The 25342-nt window shown below is 43.7% G+C and overlaps 2 protein-coding genes across 6 annotated transcripts in view; both read left to right on the top strand.

Moving 5' to 3' along the window:
- The window catches only part of PLEKHA2 (pleckstrin homology domain containing A2), a 70686-nt gene extending 59210 nt beyond the window's left edge, over positions 1 to 11476 (top strand). For all 5 annotated transcript variants that reach the window (XM_063311598.1, XM_063311596.1, XM_063311597.1 and 2 more), the window contains 3 exons: positions 249 to 312; positions 6849 to 6926; positions 8478 to 11476. In XM_063311598.1, the coding sequence (XP_063167668.1) occupies positions 249 to 312; positions 6849 to 6926; positions 8478 to 8846 (511 nt within the window). In that variant the 3' untranslated portion in view covers positions 8847 to 11476. The remainder of the gene's footprint in view (positions 1 to 248; positions 313 to 6848; positions 6927 to 8477) is intronic.
- Positions 11477 to 16192: 4716 nt separating this feature from the next.
- On the top strand, positions 16193 to 25030 carry HTRA4 (HtrA serine peptidase 4). Its single transcript, XM_063311298.1, has 9 exons — positions 16193 to 16631; positions 18221 to 18320; positions 19602 to 19810; positions 20046 to 20236; positions 20661 to 20693; positions 22002 to 22116; positions 22288 to 22345; positions 23521 to 23616; positions 24865 to 25030. Exons 1-9 carry the CDS (start codon positions 16193 to 16195, stop codon positions 25028 to 25030), a joined length of 1407 nt encoding a protein of 468 aa, XP_063167368.1.
- Positions 25031 to 25342: the final 312 nt, after the last annotated feature.

Here is a 25342-nt window from a genome sequence, read left to right as displayed (position 1 = left end):
ATCATCTTCTCCTGTTTTGTGTGTTTTTTTATAGTTTTTATAGTTTTAATGATTGTTTTATATGCATTTATTGGGTTTTTTTAATTGAGTGTTGTACGCCGCCCAGAGTCACTTTCTTGTGAGATGGGCAGCTACATAAATACAATCAATAAACAATAAATAAATGAATTCTTTAGAGAAATTGGCATTAAGAAGTAGTGTTCCTGGTATGTGCAGTTCCATGTTGATACCTTTTTCTGTTTTTCAAGTGACCTTCTAATGAGGGATAATCTCTTTGAAATTATAACAAGCTACCGGACCTTCTATATCCAGGTAAAATACATCTACTGATCTATCAAGCATGGCCCTGCAGTTTTCCATTGTTGGGAAGTTGTTTAAGCCTTCTTCCAAAGATTTTGGTAAATTGTGATACCTGTAGATGTTGCTGAACTCCAACTTTCAGCAGCCCCAAACCAGCATGGCCAATGATGGCAGATGCTGGGATTTGTAGCTCGACAATTAAAGAAGGGCTACACACTTCCTCTTCCTGATCTGAGGCTTGTGATCACTCAAATATATTTGACCACACGTGAAAAGTACCTGTATAGAAATCTGGAGATAGGCCAAGAAATTGAGACTGGAAGAATTATAGTGACCTCTCAGCTCTTGCTTCTGCTTGGATTAGCTGATCCTTGTGGTCCCTTCTAACATCACAATTCTATGAGGTTATGCTTTATTTTCCTTAAACTTCAGTAATTGTCCCTAGCCATGAGCTTTATGACTATTTTCGTCTTGGTTTTCCATGAGACCTGAAAGAATTGTCAATAACTACATTTTATTCCTGTGACATTTTCTATACTCCTATTTGATTGGCATATTCAGGTACATAAAGGAAGCTACAGGGAAGATGGTCAAGAACTATTTTTCATGGCTGTAGAAACTAGGACCAAAAATAATGGTTAGAACTTACACCACCCAATTAAAAAAATAAGGAAAAACTTATTGACAGTAATATCAACAATATGTACAACAGAGGAACAATATACATACAATTCTCCATCTCTGAGGCTTGTAAGAAGAAGCTGGACAGACGTCTCTCATAGATGATTGAAATGGTTCCCTGCACATTGCAGAGGATTGAACTAGGAGATCCTTGTGGTTCTTTCCAACTCCTATGACTCTACTTCAGGATAGTTGAAAATCAAACAAAAAACAAATATTCACAAAGAGTACATCAAAATCCACTAGCTAACGAATTACAAGGTTGTCCTCCCACCATTAGAGACCAAGGCCCCTGCAGAATAACCAGTCTTCCTGAAGAGCAGGAAGTTGAAGGCATTCCATACTCAGGAGGCAAGATGTTCTAAATGTGGGGGCAGCTGCTAAGAAGGGGTGTCACTGGGCTCCCACCCCCATTTCCAATGATTGGAGCCTGGTTTACATGTGGCTTACATACAGTTATTAATGGCAGATGAACTCAGGGGCTCCGACCTTGAAAAATTGAACTATCTTCTTGCAGATGTGTTTCCAGCTGTCAACAACCAAGTTGTTACTTTTGCTCTGCTGTCATTTAAACTTAGGAATATTTATGTTCTTAATCGTAGCTTTGGCTTTATTTTGCTGTAACCTTTTTTACATCTAATACTCCTTCTGTTATTCTATACTTTATTTATTTAATATTTCAAATTTCATCACCGCCCATCTCCAAAAGTTTTATTCTCTGTTTTATTGTCGTTTTACTGTATTTTATGGCATTCCTAAGTTATGACCTGTGGTTACCACAAGAAACTTTACATACGGCTTCTGTTCACAGCAGCCAGGATGCTGTGTATTCCAGAAGATCAGCCATAGAACTTCGTAGCAGGCTTATCTTGTTGAATGTTTCAGAGTTTCTGAAAGTCCCCTGGTTTCTCAGAAGGCTGGTAAGCCTTAGTGTGTTTAAAAATGGATTCCCAGTGGAGACAGCAGTGTTTTTTAATTTAGTTTGCTAGGCAATCAATTTAGCTTTTGGCGGTTGAAGGCTGTCTTCCCCTGCCAGACAGGATGCTTTGGCGACAGGCTGTCAAGCAGAAAGGGTGAATGAGGTGAGGCTTAGTATGCCTAGGGAGACACAAAGTGTGAGGATCCAGCCATTGCCACAATCTCACTTCCCCATTTCATCACATTCATAATGAAAGTTATTTGTACAGGTACAAATGAGAAACATAGAAATGGAAATTTGTGTAAGATTGCAGTAAGAGAGCTTTCCCCAGGTAAAGAATAGGACTGCTTTTCAGGTATGTTGGGACAACATCTGGAAAGCACCAGATGTTGGGAAGCTAAGAGCTGTGTGCAAAAGCATTTTAAAGACACGAGTAGTTTTCTTAAAAATGAATGTGAACTTCTCCAGATAATTGTGTGGGGTGTTCGTCTATAAGAATTCTGTTGAGATGCAACATCTTCCTATCAAGACTGTCTCGGATTTTTTTCTTAAGTACCATTGCCTGGAATTAGTTAATTAAGTTTTAAAATTACACAGGCTAACTGCTTGAAGTCTGGACCTTAACCAAGAGCACACCCTCCCAACAAATGAAAAGAGAAAATAACACAGAATACCCTTGTTGCAATCAACGACTGTCCAAGATCTGTGATAGCTGAAATCATCTTTTGAAGTTTGGGGCAGCACAGGAGCAATTCATCAGGCACCCTCTAAATGGAAAAACACAATGCAACAGGATTTTTGATTAATTTGAGCTGACTCCTGTCTCCCTAGGACACTTTTGGAATTTTGACAATGTTTTGCAGCCATGCTCATAAAAAGCCTGCTGGGAAGAGAGGGTTTGCATATTTGCACAATGACTGTCACGGGAGACATAACTAAGTTACAATGCACCAATTAGCCAGAATGCTGCTGCCGTCTCTCTGGCCCCTTCCCCTCCCACCTACCTCTCTACCTTTGGGGTGATGAGCACATTCCCAACCTTCAACCTTTCGTTATTATTATTTTCTAAGAAAGCTTCATGGGCCTTTGGAAATTGAGTTGATGACAGTGGCTAGCAGTGTGTTTTTCCACACATCAGTTTTTCTCTCCCTTAATTGGAAGAATGGCTTAGAAATGTCAAGTGGGGGCAGAGATGGAGTCGAATGCCAAATTTGTTATCCAGGAGCACCTTTGGTGTCCATGGATGCTGTGTTAGGGACCCCAGCTTTGGGAAATGTGGGCAACCTGTGGACTGCTTGTAATCTTTGTGTGCAAAATGCGTAGCATGAAGAAGCACCAGGAAGCTTTACCTGTTTTTTTTCTGATCAGCAGAGAAAATGTCCTCACTGGCCATCTGGTTTCCCTACAAGAAGAAACCAGCCACTTTCAATGGTAGGGAATCCAGGGGGAGGTCAGCAACCTTCCATCCCCTCTCCCTCGCAGTGACCCAGCACAGAATTCTGTGGAGGGAGAGTTTGGTGTGCAGGACAGAAAGAGGTGTGTGTGGGAATTGGTGTACCAGATGAATGTGAATTTGTATATGAATGATTTAGAAGGGAAGAGCAGGGTCAATGGAGTAGGCGTAGATGTTTTTAAGAATGATATTTGCAAAGTGTTTGCACCTGTCCAGGAGTTACGGTTGGCTGTGTTTTGTTTACTGGGTAAGCAGCTGTGAGGGGAGCACTTGTGCATGAGAGCGTGGCTCCCATCAGTTTGCGGAAGGCCATGGTTCTGCAAAAGTGGGCATTTCAGCTGGTATATATTCCTGTGTTCTCCAGCTACAAGAGCCTTGAATGCTTTTAGATCCTTCCAATTAAAGGATTAGATAATGGAGACCCCACCTGACCTGCTCTTTGGACCTAGTTTCCCTCAGCTGAGAACCAAAGGATCTTATTCCAGCTTGCCAGACTCACCTGATGGTGCAGGTCTTTTAAGACAGAGATGGGCAAGTTGCACTCTGCATATGGCTCTCCGTCACCTTTGCAGGGTCCCCATGATTAATTAAGCAAGCAACATACCCATTTCCAGTCTTAAACTGTCCCTGGAACCTTCCAAAGAGGAAAACTGGAAAATGAAAATTGAGATGAAAGTGGTACAGGTAGTCCTCGCTTAAAAACCACAGTTGGGACTGGAATTTTGGTTGCTAAGCAAAGTAGTCATTAAGCAAATCAGACCTGATGTCACAACCTTTTTGTGGTGGCCACTAAGCGAATCATTGCAGGTGTTAAGCAAACCATGTGGTCATTAAGCAAATCATGTGGTTCCCCATTGATTTGCTTGCCAGAAGCTGTCTGGGAAGATCAAAAATGGCAGTCACATGACCACGTGACACTGGGATGGTCATAAATGTGAACCAATCACCAAGCACCCGAATTGTGATCAGGTGAACGCAGGGATGCTGCGACGGTCATAAGTGTGAGGAGCATTCACAAGTAGGTTTTCTAGCACCATCCTAAGTCCAAACCACCACTAAACAAATGGTTGTTAAGTGAGGACTACCTGTAACTTCTCTACTGTCAATGGAAGATCTCTTCCATCGACAGTTCCCAGGCAAAAAAAGGTTGCCTTTTCCTGGTCTAGCTCAATCCTGTCTCTGCTGGTTGCAGCCATTGCCTAAATCTTTAACCTCAGTATAGAATGCCAAGCCAATGTGGTTAGCAGGAGTTCCTATACATCTGGAGGGCAACAGCTGGGGGAGGAAAAGTCAGAGCAGCAAAAATTTTCTTTTCCCTGAATATTTTTAGTTGTGATCCTGCTGGTTTTTTCCTTCTTTTGGGGGTTTGTTTTTCTTTTCCAGTTGTCTGTGTGTATATTTATTTATTCTCTGGGTGTGAAAGCAATGGATTTAAACTCAAATAGCCAGCTGTTAGCCACACATGGGGATTTCTGCTGACCTTGTATGGCTTATAGTGCTAGTATTGCAGTGGTCCTGTTGATTTTCATTTAGTGCATGCTTACAACTAAGTGCAGTCCATACCTGTAAATCAATTCAATATAATTCAATATCAACCGCTATCAAAATAAAACAGTACGGTATTCAAAACAAGACATTTCCTAATGTTAGCACCACCATAACTTAACTCTACATCAAGCAATTACAGCAAAAGGTCTGTTGGCTTCGTAAAGGACTTGCAAAAGAAATATTTTAAGTGCTGTTTAAAACTACAAGATATCACCCTCCAGATATTAATCAAGAGACAGTTCATCCAGAGGGCAGAATGAGAGCTTTCATTCGTGGTTTGACAGACTAAGCGCTTTCTCCACTTTTGAGAAAACCGTATTGATCAGAACCTAGCAAGATCTGCATTTTTGCTAAGTAGGACTAAGTAGGACATGCATGGGACTTACACACACGTTCCAGATCTCATATCTGCCCTCTGGTGGATGTTTGCATACCGCCAGAATACAAGTAGGACACTTCAACAATTTAAGGGAAAGTCTAGAAAGGGCCTTTCCCCACTTCTACCCACCTTTTAGGTTCCTTAAGAGATGCAACACTTGAACAGAAGTCAATGTTGTCAGTAATTAAATCTGAATTGTGGACCAAAGAATTGGAATATCCAGGGTTGGAGAACTAACGGGTCCAGGTGTAAATGAAGGAATGAGTGTGAAATATACTTCTTCTGATTTAAAAATGAAATTAATCCAGCAGAAAATATTGTTTTGGGCTTTATTGGACCTCTCAAATAATGTTTTAAAAGGCATGGCTATTGGATTTCTGTATGTTGGCAGTGTAAAAACAGTGATTCTGGTGGTCCTGTTATGTCATGCTGTGAAAGAGAGATGGTGTGGAAATGGGTGAATAGGGAGGCAACAAAATCAGGTCAAGACCCATCTTAGTCCAGCATTTGTTTTTCCCAGTGGGTATCCAAATGCCTCTGGGCTGCTTGCAGGCAGAAGGTGGACTTCGGCTCCTCCCCTGCCATTGTTCTCTGGAAGAGTCTACCCAGAGAAGGCTAAAAAGTATGGACGTGTTTAGTTTTGGGTTGCAATAGCTAGTATTCCTAAGCATCTATTGAGGGTCTTGCAAATATTGGAGTCTGGAGGGAAGAGAATGTGAGGGCAGATGTGTCCTCTCTTTCTAAAGAAAGATGGAGCTGAAACTCAGCAGTTCCTACAGAGCAGAGGAAAATTTAAAGGCTAAGAAGAAACTTGGAATTCATGCCCAGGTTAAAAGGGTTCAGAAGAAGAGACCAGATTGAGTCCATTTTAGGTCATACTCCCTCTGGAGCTCCCCTGTGGGACATCACAGGCCATTTCTGATAATAACCACATTTATTTTACAAGTGTTTATCCCACCCACTAGTTGCTACTTGACAATGATGGGGTCTAAAAAGGATATTTATTACCTACTAAATTACTGGGGATTATGTTTTCTGACCCAAGTATTTAAATGCTGGTTTTGAAAGAAAGAATGGGGGAGGGAAATTGTTTGTCTTCTCCTTGTGAACAAGCATGGAGGAGTGACTTAAGAAAGATCAGCTTCTCCTGAACTTTAAGATCCTCTTCGGAAACCCTGCTCCGGTTGTTTCCTTCTAATGTCATGAGGCAAGCAATCCCAGGGAGGGCCTTTTAGCTGGCTGCATCCTAGTTAGTAGTCATTGTAACAGCTTTCTCAGAGGGGCTTACCTTTTGCTTTTTCTGTCAACCCTTCCGCACCAGATTAAAAGTCCTTTCCGGGCCCTTTTAACTAACTCTTCTCTGGCCCTTCCCAATTTTACAAATAGTTATGATTTATTATATTTCTGTATTTGAGTAAAGGGAGGGATGAAGCATCCTCATTTGAAATAGACACAAGGACACCACAAATAGTTAACCAACAACACATGAGCTTAGTGGGATAAATCAGTTTTGTTCAGCCTATTCACAGTGCTCTGATGGTGTCTTTTCCCTTTTTCTTTTCTGATAGGCCTACAGCCCTGAAGAGATGAAAAGCTGGATCAAAGAGATCTCGGGTGCAGTACAGGCCTTAAAGAGCTGCCCCAGAGTAGGTCATATCCTTTCCCCTTTGACTGTGGCATCAGTTAACTTTTTGGTTTTGCTTTTCTGGAGCAGACATCGGTGGTTTTCATAATTTCAAGCAAACTTGAAAAAGACCTCATTTCCGGAAGAACTCTCTCCAGCCATCTGAAGAGAAAGTATTTAAGATAAATAAATATGGACCACTAATACAAGATCAGAAATGGGCTGCAGGGAAGACCAGGGAAAATTAGAGGTGTGGGGTTATTTGGGCCATTAAGCTATCTGCAGCTTTGGGCCGTTGTCATGAGAAACTTGGCCGAACTTTAGCATTAGGTAAACTTGTTCTCAAACAATGCAGACTCCAGAAACCTTTTAACTCTCTTTCCCTATTCCCCAAATCCAATGTTTTGAGCCAGTGTGTTGGTTTGTTTTAAGCCAAGGAGTCCATGGCATGGGTGGTGGACCTTAGCACATGATTCAACCTTAGCACATGATTCAAGTACAACTCTCAGCAGTCTCACCCCATGGTCAAGGATGAGGTAGTTGCAGGACATCAAATCTGAGAAGGTCCCAGCTTTCCCCATCATGTCATGTCTCCTTACAGTCCAGAAAGCATTTCAAGCACCCTATTCTTAGGGTATTCAACTCCTGCAATTATAATCACTGGATTATAATGAAAGGTGAGATTCCCAGGAAGCTGAATTTTATGCTCAGGGACGTGTATTCCTGTAGAACTTGACATCAATGCTGTGCACACCCTTTGTCTATAGCCATCACCAAAATGAGAACCTGTCATCAAATTTGGTGATGGCAGAATGGTGCAGCAACATACTTTTGGAATACATTGCAGGTAGTCCTCACTTAACATCCATTGTTTCAGAGTTACGACCGCTGAAAACATGGGTTTGCGACTGGTCCTTGAACGTACGACCGTCACAGTACCCCCATGATCATGTGATAAAAATTCAAGCCAGCTCACATTTATGACCACCGCCCCTGCTGCCCCCAGCTGATCTTCATCATCCCCACCTGCCTCCCCTTTGCTGGGCTCACCATCCTGGCCACACACTGGGAGGGACCACAGCTCTGGGGCTTCTTGCACTCTTGTGCACCCTCCCCCAGCCCCGCTGTGCTCACACCGCACCCTGCTGGCCACCCGCACACCCTTGTGAACCCCCCAGCCCCACTGCACTCACCGGTGACTTGCCAGCCACCTGAGCACCCTCAAACAGCCTCCCCCACCCAGCAGCAGCCGCTGAGCTGCCTGCCGGCCTGTTGGCAAACTACCTGAGACTTGCACCTTCCTGCCAGCTTCCCCATTGACTTTGGTTGTTGGAAGCCAGCAGGAATTTCTGAGCAGGTCCTCAGTTAATGGCCCGCAATCCTCACTTAATGACCACAGTGGGGACTGCAGGGACTGCTGTCGCTCAGCCATGCAGTCATGCGATGTCGCACTTCATGACAGGTTGCTTAGCGATGGGAATTCCGGTCTCACCGCAGTTAACCAACGACTACCTGTATTATTCGGTGGTGTATCGATCAGAGCCGCAGCTGATCTCCTTGCCTTGCCTTGCAGGAAATGCCTTTGGTGAGGTCAGTCTCGATGGATAAACGAGGGAGTCCCTCCTTGTCCAGCTCCGCCACATCCTCCATCGCACGGCTAAAGCAGCGAGGAGAGGAGTCCGGGGTTGGTCACAAAGGCCCTGCCACTTCTTGCTGGCTCCCGTGGATGCCCGTGCCCCAGTTGGAAGAGAAGCAGCAGCCAGGGTCAAAGGAGAAGGCTGATCAGCTGAGCAACTCTGGGTTTGCCCCTTTGTTTGCTGAGCGAGATGCTGGAGACCCCCAGGTCCGGCGTCTCCGGCACAGGTCGGAACCCCAGAACTCCAAAGAGCACCGCTTTCTGATTGATTTGGATGATGAAAACATCCGAACCTCAGACGTGTGACTGCACAGCAGGGTGGACGTTGCCAGGAAACAGGCAATCTAAGGGTGGGATGTTCTGGATGAACACCAGCTACCTTGCACCTGCTCCAGATGCTGAGATGGAACAGATACTGCAATGCAACAAACTTAAAGCTGAGAAGGACCTACACATATGTGGGGACCGCATGCCCTGCCAGAGCCTTCTCAAGACCAGGACAATTCAGAGGGTGCCAGCATGTTCAAGATGGTCCTGCTTCAAGTCTGTTGAGGATGTAGAACCATGCAATGGACCCCGCCCCATTTGCCGTGAGATGCTGTTCATTCCACTATCGTTGCTTCCTGTCGAGTGGAGGGAAGGCCATATCATTCAGCTGGAGGCCTTGATGAATATGATGCTTTCCTGTCTGTGTGCTTGTGCAAAAGGTGTTTCTTTACTAGAGTTACCTGGACCAAACAGCCACATAGTATATGTTCCCTTCCTGTTCTGGTAGCAGCAACAGAGTGGTTTTGCTTGATCAGTGGATGAGTTGAAGGCAGCTCATCCTGCTTTATGTCCAAAGCTTAGACTATGTCTTGGAAGAGAGCTTGGAATGCTGTTCAAGAATACTGTGCCAAAAAGATATATATATTCTGCATTTTTCCCCATTCAATTTGATTGATGTAGGCTGGGGAAGCCCGCCTTCCTCCCTCACTTCCTCTCTCTCATGGGTGAAATTCTCAGATGAGAATATGAGGTTCTGGTACTTGCCTGAGTTACAAGGTAGCCAAGATTTTGAGCCCTTCATAATACAATTGTTTCTAGCAGGGATAATGAATTCAGTCCCTTGGCTACCAAGGAGCAGTATAGTAGGGTGAAAAACATCACCCCACACATTCTAAAGAAATTCAAAAGCAGGCTGGGAATGAGGTATACATAAAATCCACACAGAAGAAGGGAATTTTCAAAAAACTGGAGAGAGGAAACAGAGCAAGCACATCCTCATTGAAAGAGCATCTTTTTTTATTCTTGTCTGGGGTCTATGAGACTGTGAAAAAAAAAATGGAGATACCAAAATACTTTTTCCATAGTGAATACCAAATGATAGTTTAGTATTGAGCAATGACATTGTCTTATGCTGGCCAGATAGTGATTCCTAGAGTTGAGTAATTGTTTTAATGACTGCTCAGGGTTCACCAAGATTTCAAACCGGGGTCTTTCCCAGTAACCTTTGGATCCTGGGGACCTGGGGGTGCAAGCAGGTGGTATGCCCCAACACTTTGATCTACTATGATGAGTGGGAATGAACATCTTGCAAGCAGCAGGAGGACGTAGACCTCATGTAGCCTTTGCAAGATTGCTTCCTCTTCCTCTAGAATTTTCAGGACAGCTGGGCTGGAGGGCAGAAGAAATTTAGTTCAGAAGATGTTGGAGCTGCCAATGTGAGGAATACATGGCTGTCATATGAAGAAGGAGAACAGAACTAAGTCCCACCCTTCCCAAACAAAGCCCAGCTTCTTGCTTTGTTCTCCTGTTAGCCTTTCCTGGGGTGCAGCTTTACAGGCCGGGGCTACCTGGAAAGCTTTGATAAATGAAGATGAGTTCCTAGTCTGCATCAAGTCAGCAGGTAGAGGGGGCAGGAGGCTCTGAATGGTGAGGAGAGGCAGGAGAAAGGCTTTCCTAGGGAGAGCTAGTTCCATTCTTCAACATTTCCTTGTATGCACGAGATTTCCAAATAGTAATCTTACCCAAGCTTGCTGTTCAGAGTGTAACTCTCCCCTTAAAGAGGATAGAACTTCAGGAGATTTTGTGAGCACAGCAGATGGGGTACAGATTTGCAATTCCAGATGTATGATGCACATCCTGGCTTCCATTAGTTGGCAGGAAGCATTCTGTGGAGCAGATGAGGAGGAACCACCCTCCTGTTTTGAGCCATAGGCTTAAGGTTAAATCCTGTGTTCAACTGGGTCAAGACTACTCTTACAAAATGTGTGAATGTCTGTGATATCAAGATACTCAGGTGTGCATCCTTTCGTACTTCAATTAATTCAGGAACATAAAAGAGTTTTTTAAAATGCAGTATGATGCCTATTTTGCCCTTGCTTCAGATTCATGCTAAGCACTAAGCAAAATAATATTTGTTTTGAGATGTGAAGCAATAGGTGAATTTGGAGCACTTTTCACTAAGCGTCATGGGTACTGCAAGAAAAGAATATTGGCTTAAATCATCCACATTATTCTACCCCCTCAAAAGAAAATGAAAAGCTCTAGTTGCAGCCTGTGTAATTTAAGGAACTTGAATCATTTGCATCTTTTTTTTTCCTTTCTGATGTAATTGAATTTTTGCTATGGGTATAACTTGGTCCACAGCCTTATGTGAAGGTTCGGTGCTCAGACTTGGAAGTAAGCTCTGCTAAAATCAGGTACCATGCGCTGTTCTCTGGTTTTACCATTGATGACAGGGAGGCAAGAAAGAAAGCAGAGCGGTAAGGCATTATGTTGTGGGCCACCGGATTTTTTGACACCCACTTGTATGCATGCTTAGTTGCAAAAGGGTCCTGAAAAGTTAAATGGGGCTTATTCCCAAACCAATGGACACACAATCACAGCTTTCATCCACTTATTTGCTTTTGAGATTTTTAAACCATTGTTAATACATAAAATTATGGCCAGAATCTTGTGCTGCCTCCTTTTTTCCTTCTAGTGTTTGATTTCTTACAAAACTAAATATTGTATCCAAGCTCCACATTCAGCACTCTTTTATACAACAGTTTCCATCACCATGGATGCTCCAGGACTAAGCTGTGTCTCAGGCTCCCCCAAGAAAGGGGCTTAAAAGCCACATGGGCACCTGGCCCGTCACTCAAAATGGGACATACTGCGGGATTCTGCATCTTGACCCTTTGCTCTTCCGCTGAAAAAGGGGTCTCTTGCCTGCTTCCAGATGAAGGACGTCTCTTTCTGTAGAAAGGAAGTAAGGAGGTTTATAAAAGAACAGGGTCATCCAAAACCTCATCCCCAAGTGTTGTGAGTAGGGTGGGCATTTCATAATAAAATCCGCATCTGGAAGAACTCCATATAAAAATTAGGGGCATGCATGGGAGGGGCCAAAAAGTCAAGATGGTCACGGCCACTAAATTAATGAGCCACCATTTTGACTTTTTTGCCTCCCACTGAACACTTCCCTGGTAAAACTTGTGCTGCAGTATTGAAATGAATGACTTCATACTGGGCCAATCAGGCCTTCCCTTCAATTTTGTTTTTAAAAATCACGTTTAACCATTGTTTCAATTTAATTGCCTTTGGGTTTGTTTTGTTCTAACACTAAGCTGTTTTTCTAGAGCTCCATGTCTACTTTTTAACAGTAGAAAACAATAGCAAAGTTCAACAGATAAAGTCTATCTGTCCATGCCCGCAAAAATTTCTGCTCCATTTTTATCCATCTTAACAATTGTTTAAACAGGCTGGAAGATTTCCAGGAAAAAGTTGGTGGCAGGTTTTAGCTGCTCAAGCAGATTGGAACCCCTTAGAAAAGCTTGCAAGAAAATTCAGCAACTTGGGAAAAAATAGCATTTACTGAAGAAATTTGGAAAGCTGTAATCAAAATTTCAGTCAATGTGACAAGAACTAGTCCTATTTACAAATCTCCTTGCATGTTGCCTTCTTACCATACATTGGAGTTGGGTGGAATAATAACAACAATAACAATACATAATGGATTACCTGGCCCTCTCTTGAGCAGGCTGGCCTGTTTCCCTCTGTCCTTTGTTTTTATAACTACAGTACCAGATTTGCTACTAGTATGTTGCTTTTCACTGACTTTTTGTGAACTAAGTCTTACACTTGGCTCTCTTGTTTGGAAGTAAACAATGGACTTGTGAAGCTGATGTTTCTTCCCAAAGAAAACCTTGGTATAAATGTTTGAAAGACATGAATATATATATTGGGGAGAATATTCCCAAGTACATATGCCCACAATTGCAGCCTTCATTCCAGCTGCTTTTCAGGGGAATTTAGTTACACATATTTGCATTAAACAATCCCTAATGAGTTAAACAGGTATTCCCAAGTATAAAGGGATGCCTTACAGTCATTTATAATGAAAATGTATTAAGATTAATGCAATCCGCATCTGAGTAAATCTGCTTAGAAGCAAGGTACTGGGGTGTTTTCCCCTGAGCAGCTAAATCTCTTTTTAGGATGAAACAAAAGAATTTCTACCTGATCTGCATTCTAGATTTTCTGGTAAATAATGACCCATGTATCTTTGCTGAGTCTGAACCATGCCTGGAAGGGCTTCCTTTGGTCCTGTCCTCTGTTGTAATTAACGTGCATGCAGGACAACCTTTGGGATGCGCAAGAGAACTGGCCAATATTATGAGCACATGTTATGAAAAACATTGGCAAGTGGTACGTATGTGCGAAGCTGTCATAGAGATTCAGGAGGGGTGGCCTATGATAGGAAATCTCTGATCATCAGCAAAATGCCTTTTAGTCCAGGTCATGTGCCCTCTTTAATTGTTTGGTTCACCCCTCATAAGGATTTTCTGTCCATTCCCCCGTCTGCTGCTTGAAAGAGAAAAAGTAGATATTGAGGGAAGAGAAATGGGAGTCAGAGTGATGGATGTCCCTACCCCGACTTGCTTTACCCACATCAACTCTTCCGTATGATACCCACTCCCACCCACTGAATATCCTTGGGAGTTTGTGACCCTTAAGAGAAGGCTGCCCATTCTGGTCTAAGATGCCAAATTTCCAGAGGCATCACTAAACCCCACTTGCAATTGCTTGAGGGGAAAAAAAAGCACACTACAATCCTGGAGGACATCTCCTCCAGTTGACTCTCTCTGCTACCTTCCAATCTGACAAAAGTCTTCCAGTTGCATCACTGGCTGGGCATTTTAAAGGAAGGGAAGTTAAAAAGTAGCACATGTTAAGATTGGGTACCTGTTCTGTGTTATCTCTCTCACACACACACAAATATTCCTGCCTTGAACATTTTAGAACCTTGTTGAGGTCTTTGAATGAGTTACAGAGACCCAAAGGGGACAGTGGCAGCATCTTTACGAATTCCTTGATGGCTTTCCCATCATCCAGCTTCATCCTCTTTCATGAATGGGCACTGAGATCCACATCAAGGATTCTGCTTTATTTGTAGACATAGTAGGAGGAAATTCATATTCATCTATGGTAGCCAAAAATCAGGACTCTGATTTTTTATCACAACTTTTAATAAAAAGTTGGGAAAGGTGCTACCATATCTTTTTTTTTTTTTTGCATTATTTGTACACTCTTTCCACCTGAGAATGCTGTGCCTTTCAGACACTCCTTGTACACCTCCAGTGCAGAAGATAAAAGACACAAGACTGTGATGTTCCTGGTCCCACAATTTAATCTTGTAGGGGTGACCAAACAAGGCTAATGTGTGTATAACAAGGATGAAGGGAAGGACAAAATACATTTGTTTCTCTTCATATACACAGCTGGAGAAATTCACAGCTGCTTTTGAATGGCCCCAATCCACCAAAAATCACCTGGTATGGGATTGGATGGAGTTGCTTTGAGTCTGGTACCTCTCAGTTTCCTTGAGTGATCCTGAGATGCAGTGTTCAGCACCCTTTCTAGTGCAACCCAACCTGATTAAATTTCACAGGGCTGCTCCATAAATTTGTTTTCCCATTGATGATTCCTGTTTTCAGGAACACTATCCAGGATCTAGCTAAGTCAAAATGCTGGGATTCAAGCCAATGGAGTTCCACTGAAGCAATGTTTGGTTTAATTGAGCGGATATACCAGTTTGAATTTCTTGCCAGGTACCCACCTAGAGAGTCAAGGGGTGGGGGGGGGAAATCCAAGCTGGGCTTTCTTGATTTTTTTCTTTTCGAACAAATTGCCCAAAAAGAGCAATGTAACTGCTTTGAACAGTTATCAGTGACAGTTCTGCTAATAATTCCCAGCTTTAATTCCAGTCCTACAGAAAAAGTTATTCTCCCTTGGGTGAAATTCTTGCAACAGATCTGCTTGACTGGTATGAGTAATTGCTAATAAATGTGTGGAGTTTTTTTCCTTAATAAAATGTGTGAACGTTTCAATCTGTTTTTCTTCCTGTCTATCGAGTAATTTAAACTGCCACTTTTAATTTTAACTACGAAAATTAATTCATACTTTCCAGCATGGCAACAACAAAAATGACGTATAAACTTTGTGAGATCATACAGGATATGTTGTTTATTTGAAGGATCAAACTTCTATCACTATAAACATGTTGTTGTGCCTGCATTTTTTTTTTTCCATCTGCCAGCAAGGGAGCATGCAATCCTTGGCTGAGATTGGATTTATTTTAAATATTTATTTCCGGCTCTGGCATGAGCCCGTCAGATGTAGCCAGTAGCAAATGTGTGATGATTGATTCATACTATGTACTAATCATGGTGTGTTGAATTGTTATTTATGGAATAAAGGCCAATTGGCTGGATTCAACAAGGTGGGTATTTGAATATAATGATAGTAAGTCCTGTTCCTGGATGTATACTCCAAGGCTATTCTAGATTAGAGGCATCTAGCAGAGAAAGGGAGGGGGGTTAAATAAAAGGTAAAGATAGACACAGCCATCACTTTTTCACATGCATTGTGTAGTTGTGGCCACCGTATTAATTGGGAAGTTGGAAAAAAAAATATAAGCAATCTACTTCAGTTAATATTGTCAAGAAATCTACATGGGCATGTTCATATAGTCACCACGAGTTGAGCTTGGCTGAAAGGCCTTTTAATTCAGTGCTCCCCAAACCTGGGTAAATTACCCAGAATTGGGTAAAAGTGGTTTTTATTTTGGTAACGACACATGAACCCATTTAACTGACTTGAGGTGTTTGACCTAGGTTGGGTAAAAAGGACCCTGATAAGTGGTTTTGGGTAATGAAGGAAAAAGTTTGCAAAGCAGTGTTTTAGTTCTTTTTAAGGGTAGACTGCTGTGGGAAGAGGTGCTCTGCCAAGTTTTCCTTCTCCAAGCCTTTTAAGGGCTCCTAAAAGATAGGAAAAAGCCCCTTGGACAGCGGGGTTTGGGGCGAGAGAGGAAGGGGGTTAGGATCACAGGCGGCCGTCTAAAGTCCTGGCCCAGCGCCGCAGCCCCGACTCCGTCCCGCCGCCTTTGACAGCCTCTGCTTCGCATGGAATGTTCTCGTGGTCGCTTGGTCTTCGCGGGGGAGGAGAACCTTGCCCGTCCAGTTTAGATTTGGATGCGCGATCGCGTGCCCCCACTACACACTAGGGGGGGCAGCACTCACGGGCCTCCGCCCCCCCCTTGGCCCCAGCCCCGCGGCCTCACTGCATAAAGCCTGCAAGCCGTCGGCGCGGCTGCCCAGTCTGGTTCCTGCGGACGCACCATCCGCGGCATGGCAGAGGCGCCGCTCCTGCTGTTGCTGCTGCTGCCGGCGTGGCTGGCCGGCGGCGCCGCCGCTCCGTCCAGCCCTCCACCGCCTTGCCCAGCCGAGTGCGAGCCGCTGCGCTGCCCGCCGCGCTCCCCGCAAGCCTGCCTGGCCGTCGGGGGCAAGCTCCGGCCGGACCGCTGCGGCTGCTGCTGGGTCTGCGCGCCGGGCGAGGGCCAGCCGTGCGCGCCAGGCGGCCTCTGCGCCCCGGGCTTCTTCTGCCAGCGCCGGCCGGCCATCCGCGGACGGGGCACCTGCTCGTGCGCCGAGGGGCCCCGGGCTGTCTGCGGCAGCGACGGACGCACCTACCGTAGCCTTTGCCAGCTGCGCGCCCGGAACCAGCAGTCCCGCGCGGGCTATCAGCTACCCGTCGTCGCCGTCCTTAAGGGAAGCTGCGGACAGGCAGGTGGGTGCTGGCTTCCTAGGCTTGGGGCCCCAGCTTGGCTAGAAACCTCGTTTGCCAGGAAGGAGGGCTGTGTTCCGGTCCCCAAACCACTTGGGCTGCACCCTGGCCAACCACGGTAGGAGTTCGCAGGCGATGAAACTCCCAGTCACCGTTTCCCTTGCAAAGAAAAACTTCAGAGTCAGGCAAGCTGCCCCAACCCCAGGCACATTTCCACGTGCAAGTGGCCAGACTCGGGTCAAAACGGCAGCTGGAAGGACAGGCGCCGAACTCTGATTAGCAGCCTTCCTGGACACTAAAGGTGATGGGAAGAGAGGGCTGGCTTGGGAGAACCCTTTTTAAAATGTGCCTCGGTTGTGGAAGGGTGAGCCAGTTTGGTCTAGTAGTTAAGGCAAGGGGCTAGAAACCAGGAGACTGAGTTCTAGTCCGCCTTAAGCTGGCTGGGTGACCTTGGGCCAGTCACTCTCTTTCAGCCCAACTCACCTCACAGGGTGGTCGTTGTGGGGAAAAGAGGAGGAGGAAGGAGTATTAGGTATGTTCGCCGCCTTGAGTTATTTGTAAAAAATAATAAATGCAGGATAGAAGATAAATAATAATAATAATAATGTTGGGATGTGCCGATCTCCCTGGGGCTTGATGATGCCAGTGCCCTGGTTTGCACATTGCATTCATTCATAGTTGCTGAAGTATGACTGAATGGACCACAACAAGCTGGATTCACCAAATCCATAGTGTACAGATCTCAGTAACTGGATTAATTAATTAGACTTAGGCAAAGTAGCCAATCACCTTAGATCATGATACAGTATATTGTATATCACCTTCTACCAGCCCTAGTGAAGGAGCAGTCAAGTCAGTCTTGCACTGAAGGGAGAGAAACTAACTCAGAGAGCCAAAGCAGATTTACACAGTGTGGTAAGTCCAAACAAAACAAACTACTATCTTATTAGGTGTGGTTTCCTGACTGGGTTGTAATTTCTAGACCATGGTTTAGGCTCAGTATATTTGCTTGATGCCTACTCACTACATTCTATACCAGTGTTTCTCAACCTTGGCAACTTTAAGATGTGTGGATTTCAACTCCCAGAATTCCCCAGCCACATGCTGGCTGGGGAATTCTGGGAGTTGAAGTCCACACATCTTAAAGTTGCCAAGGTTGAGAAACACTGTTCTATACTGTGTGAGTCCAGCAAATTGAGATTTATTCAGCAAATTGAGATTAAGCAAACATGGAGTACTTAATTTAGCCAGGAAGGAGTTGTATGTGCTTTGTTGTCTGGTTTGTGGTCTCTGTGGCACTGGGGTGCAATAAAAAATATTGCTGTCTCTTCACCAGCTGCTTAGAGATGATGGGAATTGGAGCCCTCTCTATCTCTGTGGATGATACCAGATTAGGAAAAGATGTTTACAGAACCTCCTTATATTAAGTAGGTCAATCTGTTGCTCATCCAGTTTAATCTAATTTGGTGTATCACTTGCAGGGCTTTCTAAGGGAATGGAGGGATTGAACCCCAAACCTCCATGTGTTCTAGCATTGCATCTCACTGGCTTTTAAGATGCATCAGTGAACTGGGGGAGACTTTGTTCTACAGGTGCTGTGGACCCCAATAGCCTAAGGAACAAATTTAACTTCATTGCTGATGTGGTTGAGAAAATTGCTCCTGCTGTGGTCCACCTGGAACTCTTTCACAGGTAAGAGAAACTGTTTGTAGCTCGGAATGTTGACCAAGGTCTCTCTAGATGAAATTGATTGATCTCCACAGGTACTGACCTTAACCAAACGCTGTCTAGGTACTGAGGATGACCTTGCATCTGCCCTTCTATTCTTCTGCTTAAAGATCCTTTGACCACCTGCTCCTCCAAACTTTTAAAAGATGGGAGATGCAGGGACAAAAGAATTTCAACCTGGAGAAAAAAGAAAAGATTTACACCAAATATCAAAATAAGCATTCCCACCAGCACTTAAAGCCTGCTTTGAATAAGGCTGCTTGGATTTTCTTATCCCTTGTACTTGCCTGTACTGGATTTAATTTGCAAAAAAATTAAGAATGAAAGATATTGTCTGAATTTAGGCAGGCTTGAAACAGATCCACCGAAGTCAGTAGGATGTAAGTTAGTGATGATTAATTTATTTTGTTAATTCCAGAGCTCTCTTGTGATCATCTGTTCAGCCAGTAGTATTTATGGAGTAGATCAGTGATTCTCAACCTTGGCAACTTTAAGAGGTGTGGACTTCAACTCCCAGAATTCCCTCCCAGAATTCATGCTGGCTGGGGAATTCTGGGAGATGAAGTCCACACCTCTTAAAGTTCCTGAGGTTGAGAAACAATGCCCGCAGAGTTCCAATTCAGCTCCTTCCTGATCTTGCAACATTTATGACATACCGACATTCCAGCAAAAAATGCTGGTTCCTTTCCCAATTTTACTTTTCTTCCTGGGCTTCAGGCAAAACTCGAGCCTTTTAAAAACAAAATGTGTTTTTAAATGTGTTTAAAATCTATTCCTTCATGTATTCACCATTTAACTCATGCATTACTACTAAATAAAAGATTTGAAGGAAACTCCTGTAAAAATGCTTTTCAGATTAGGTGAGAATTGTGTTGATGTATCACAGGTACTAACCAAGCCGTTGTAGCTGTTTTTTGCTGGTTTGTGTTGAATTGCTCCAGAAAGCTGCTGGAGACCTACCTTTCTCCCTTGTTTAGAAAGAGAAAAAAGTACTACAACTAAATTGTAGTTTGACTGCTTCTAAACAGTTCCATAGAGAGAAAGACAGACTGACTGTTAATTATTCAGGCCCTTGACTTAGACCAGTGTTTCTCAACCTTGGCATCTTTGAAACGAGTGGACATCAACTCCCAGAATTCCCCAGTCTACTCATCTTAAAGTTGTTGAGGTTGAGGAACACTGGCTTAGACTGTAAAGTTGGCCATAGTGGATTTGTTATGGTTTTTGTCTATCATCCCGGGTCAGGGTGCTCTACACAAAGGAAGAGGTGCTGGTCTCCAGTGGCTCAGGATTCATCGTGTCCGAGGATGGGTTGATCCTCACCAATGCCCACGTTCTGACCAACAAGCAGAGGATCAAAGTGGAGCTCAAAACTGGCCACCAGTTGGATGCCCAAATCAAAGATGTTGACCATAAATTGGACATTGCTTTGCTCAAAGTAGACACCCAGGTGAGTTTAGCCTTCTCCTTCCAGCAGGGCAAAACCTCTCCCTTGGCATGTTTACTAGCTGGCAAGAAACTCTCTTGTACAAGGTTGGAATAGAAAGAGAACAACATTGGTGAGAGAGGCTACCACCCTTTCTGCCTGTTCATTTCCTTACTCCCCAGTTATGGCTCACCACTGGGGACTAGGAGAAGTAGTTGCCTCCAAGCCTGAGTTTTGAGTGTTTTTCTCCCTGTGCCAGGAAGCCCTTCCAGTCCTCCTGCTGGGCAGATCCTCTGATCTTCGGCCTGGGGAGTTTGTGGTGGCGCTGGGGAGCCCCTTCTCCTTGCAAAACACGGTGACAACAGGAATCGTCAGCAGTACCCAGAGGGATGGCAGGGAGCTTGGGATGAAGGACTCTGACATGGAATATATCCAGACCGATGCCATTATCAATGTAAGATTTCTCTGTGGCTTTTCCAGGAGTAGGTGGAGCTGCCCCAATTTTGGGCAAAGGGTTGGGTTACTCCCCCTTGTCAAGTAGTAGATGCAGAAACTCCTTCCTGCCACCTTCTCCCCCTTCCACAATTCTGACTAGTTTCATATCTGGCTTCTCTTAAAGCTGCCAGTGGAATGGAAGGGGTGGACTATCACAGTTATATACTGAAGCTGCATGTGGACTTGAACTCCAGTCCGTAGATCCCAGAGCATCCCAGCTCACGCCTCTGAAATTTGGCAGCAAGCAAAAGGCTGTGCATCCCAGAGGGAAGCTTTTGTTCCATTTATTACAGCTCTTCTTATATTTTTAAGATACTTGGGCAACACCTGGCAGCAGAACCCATTTCCATGGGATGATCAGTCCCTTCTTTTCTCCTTCACAGTATGGAAATTCAGGAGGGCCATTGGTGAACTTGGTAAGGTCCATTTTTTTTCTTTTCCTTTTCTAAACCCCAACAATGTTCCGCCTTCTTGAAGATTTCCCAGGATTTATTAATTTTTCTAATACCACAGTTTGTTTAACTATGGTTCATGGAATAAGCCACAATTGTTTGGATTCACACAACCAAAAAGCCCAAACCAAACAAACCACAGTATTACTCAGAATGTATGAATCTGTCACTGAGTGCTTAATCCAGAGTGATAAAAAGTGAATTGTGAGACATGTAATCATAACAGCATAAAACACTGGAGCTTTTGTTTATTTTTTATTGACCAGGGCTGTGGACTATGGGCTATTTATTTACAGGGCTATGTAAACTTGGGGCAATACATTTTGGCAAAAATACCATTTAGGGAATTTGGTCTACATGCATTGGTCGTTATAATACGAGATGAGCAGTAAAGAAATATGACAATTAAATAAATATGACAAATAAATTGGATGTATTTAGAAATATTCTTGGGTATTTAATTTTATTTCTTAAAAAATGGAAAAAAATTTCTCTCTGTGTTTGATATAGCCCTTGGTTTTATTGTAATCTCCCACCCTCCACCACTTAAATACTGGTTCTACTGATTTTATCTTATTCTTATGATGAAACATTACTCTGAGCTTTGGTCTGTCTAAACTATTGTCTGATGAACAAGCCAGAAACAAGCTGAGTTCAGTCTTGCACAGCAGCCAAGTAACCATTGCTTATTTGGATAATTCCTGGCTGGTTTTCCTTCCTTTTTAATTGTTTTGCCTTACAGCACTAGTTAAACTAGTGAGCTAATTAAAGCAGGGTTGGCAACCTTTTCAAACCCTGGGCACCATCGCAAAATTTTACATGTTCATACGGGGACACCCTAAAGAAAACAACAATTATGTATTCATTTCACAGACTTAGAAGCTGCCTGACTCCGGAATGACTCGGGATGTTTTACACTTAAAATAGAAAGGCAATGTCAACTAGAATCTAAGCATCTGGACAAATTGTACAACACCCAACACCCAGGGCTTTGCAACCGCCCTACTCTAGACCCCACAGCCCAATGCATATGATGCTAATCCAGAGTGCAATCTGTTGGCCAAAAGCCAGGCACGATTTATTTCCCTAAGACAAACCAAGATTCATCGGCTGACCTTGTCCACTCATCAGTCTTAGCTTAAACCAAATAAAGTTCACAGTGTTCAAAGTCAGCCACCGTAGACCTTGGAATGTTGCACTGAAAGGTCCTCCCCCTTTCCAGATTCTTCCTCCAAGATGAATCTTTCCATTTTCACCTGCTCCTCTCAACAGGATGGTGAAGTCATTGGAATGAACACCCTGAAGGTTACAGCTGGCATCTCCTTTGCCATCCCCTCAGATCGGATCCGCCGCTTTCTGGAAGAATCTCACAACCGACAGCTGAAAGGTAGTAGTAGCTCAAGAAATTTGTAAGGTGACTCTTGGATACAGCCAGTACAATGTATGGTGGCAGCCACCCCATGGGAGAATGTTGAACTAGTGTGTTAACTAACCCTTATCTTTTCATCTTTTTTTACTTGGCCTTTGAAGCACACTTTCACTTCCTGCCTCTCTCTAGGTAAGATTACCTCCAAGAAGAAGTATCTGGGACTCCGGATGGTCCCTCTTACTTTCAAGTAAGTTCTTTTTTCTTGTTCCTCTGTCCTTCCATCCTACTTGTTCTTATACAGGCTCTATCTGTCTATCATCTGTCTGTCTGTATCTAATTTATATAGCTACCCATCTCACACAAGGGACTCTAGGCAGCTAACAAGATTAAAAACACACAACCCCCCCCAAAACGCCTAAGGATAAATGGTTAACTATTAATGACCAGGAGTAGCAGAGTTCATCTCCTCCCTGACCCAAATGCCTGGGGAAACATTCAGGTCTCCAAGGACTTGTGAAAGGCTGAGAGGGTTGGGGCCATCTGGATCTTGGAGTGGTGGTGCTTTCACTTAGCATTCAGTGCTTGTGGCCATATTGCTCTTTGCCCATTGGCTTGAAATTGGCATCTCACATCACTTCCTGCTTATATAATGGTTAGCTGCATGCTACATGTCACCATTTATTGGATTAATATTCTGTGTAGCAATTTAAAAGCCACAGAGTAAACGATAGAATATTGGAACGACAAACCTAACGCATACTCAGAGATATGACCATTCACCCAGACATTTGTTAAACTGGTGCTGCTCTGCCTTCTGAGTTGTTTGGGACTATTTTAATTGTTTGTCATTTATTGTACTTTTTAAACATCTCTCTGCTTTGGGATTTGCTTTGACAGATAAAGTAAGTTAACTCTTTGGTAAACAAGTAAAATTAACATTTGATGAGTGCCACTTTAGCACGAGTAGGCAGACCCAGGATGTCCATAGAGTGTGGAAGTGTCAAAGATGGTGGATGTATAACACACACAAAGAGGCAGGGCTTTGAATGCACAGTTGCACCTGCCATCTTGACATTCCCTCCATGGATGCCCCGGGTTCATACTTACCCATCAGGCTGCTTCCACAATTTGCCACATTCTTTGGGACCCAGAGTGGTTCTTCTATCATCCCTTAATTTCTATCACTTTGAGAGTATCTGAGGAAGTTAGAAGGGTGTTACACCTGTTACTTTTTCCTCTGCCAAGGCCTTCCCTCACCGAGCATTTTCCAGGTGTGTTCGCCTCTGGTTGCATTAACTAGGATGAGAATTGTAATCCTAATATATGTTGGGGAGAGGAGATGAGGAAAGATGGGAAGAGCATACTCGAAATACCTTATGAGAGTTTGATGCTTCTGGTGGTGGAGCATTCTCTCTCTTTTAGTCTCATCCATGAGCTGAGACGGCATGATCCGGATTTTCCCAACCTGACCTCAGGTGTCTATGCTTATGAAGTGATACAAGGAACAGCTGCTGCAAGGTAAGAGGTGAATGCTTGTTTTGAAGAGAAGAGCATATACAACATGTGCTCTGGGTTGAACTGTGGAGTCCTCGGTGCTCTCTGAGCTTGGCTGTTTGCTTGCAGACATCTCATTACCCAACTAGGCAACATCATCAGTGCTGGTGAGTGTGGGGTTTGCTCCCTGTGCAGGGATTAACACCAGATAAACAATCAAGCAGAACACAATACCCTAATCAAGGAACCACCAAGGAGAAAACCACAGCCCCACCAGCACTGGCAGGGCAAGCTACCATATATAAACAGGGAGCAAACCCCACACTCACCAGCACTGATGATGTTACCTAGCCGGGTAATGAAACATCTGCAAGCAAACAGCCAAGCTCAGAGAGCACCGAGGACTCCAAAACTCAACCTGGAGCTACCTATATTCCAAAACTTTATTTACTTCCTTTCTGTGTTGTTTTTGGCTCAAAAAGAACAGTCAAGGCAGTTTACCATATACTTTATCTTGGAACAAGGTGCAAACCAGAGACGGCCCAAAGACTTGTCCAGCTTTTCTGAACCTTCTTCAGAAGTCTCTCTTTTGACTGGGTTCACACATTACACTAAGCCAAGAATTTATTTTGCTTGATTTTGGCTTAATACAGTGTGTAAAAGCAGCCCCTGGGGTTTCCAAACTACTCTTTCTGCATTAGGGTGACATCCAAACCCAACCGACTGAGTTTATTGAACCAGCCTTGTCTCAGCAGACCATGAATTATCATGACATGTGAACTCAGCCACATTTCACTAGGTTATCCATAGCACTTATACCTTCTTTTTGGGTCAGGCATGGCCATCTCAAGCACCCTTCAGTGCAACACTTTACATTTGTTGGCACTGTGTCGCATCTGATGTCTGCCTCCTTAGTTTGGAGAGACCTTTTTGGTGGTCTTCACTATCCTATGTTTCAACCATGTTTCAACATCACTTTTACACAAAGACATCTCACGTCAATAAGTTCTGAGTTTCCTATGGGTATTTCCTGGCCAACTGGGGAGGAAGAAGAGTAAGGTTTTCATCAGCATCACAGTTCTTAAAACCGTGTTTCCAAAATGCTGGCTTCTCTACCAAGCATGTGTATGACTTGATCAAGAAGCTGCTCTGAAATGGCCCTGCTCTCAGGTAAGCTGGGGATATCTGACTGTTTTGCCATGATGATGAATTTTATCAGTACATTTCTTGTGGTCATGGTTTAAAATACAGATGCCCTGGTTTTGTTTGCAGTGCTGGCCTGCAAGATGGTGATGTCATTACAGCAATAAATGGGAAACAAGTCACTTCAACCCATGATGTAACAGATGCCGTACAAAACGACGATACCCTGGCCATGGTGGTGAGACGAAGAAATGAAGACATCCTCCTGACAGTAACTCCAGATGAAATTGATTAAATTTGACCTTCTGATACAAAGTGCGTTGAAATCCCCAACTGCTGTCAATAACAGCCAGCTTAGGAAAAACCTACAGTTTACATACAGTTCTCGTTTCTGAATGTATATATAAATTTACTAACGCACACAATTCACATACAAGGAATAGAATAATGCACTTAGAAAGTAGAGTATGCTAGACTTGCTTTTCATTCAATTCCTTTTACCCAAATGAAACAGGATTGAAAAACACCTATCTACCCTGTTGGCAGAAGGTTCCTCAAGATCTTATCTTCTAGGTACTTAAAATATGGCAGGAACTCTGGGGATAGT

This window comes from Candoia aspera, chromosome 9 (genome assembly GCF_035149785.1).
Source record: "Candoia aspera isolate rCanAsp1 chromosome 9, rCanAsp1.hap2, whole genome shotgun sequence".
NCBI classification, from domain to species: domain Eukaryota; kingdom Metazoa; phylum Chordata; class Lepidosauria; order Squamata; family Boidae; genus Candoia; species Candoia aspera.
This window is presented reverse-complemented; position numbering and strand designations above follow the sequence as displayed.

Bases quoted from the DNA above. Each gene is read 5' to 3' on its own strand.
- HTRA4 (XM_063311298.1), top strand. From the start codon at position 16,193: ATGGCAGAGGCGCCGCTCCTGCTGTTGCTGCTGCTGCCGGCGTGGCTG. The intron at 18,321-19,601 runs GTAAGAGAAACT...ATCCCGGGTCAG, and splicing joins CACCTGGAACTCTTTCACAG to GGTGCTCTACACAAAGGAAG. The intron at 20,694-22,001 runs GTAAGGTCCATT...TCCTCTCAACAG, and splicing joins GAGGGCCATTGGTGAACTTG to GATGGTGAAGTCATTGGAAT.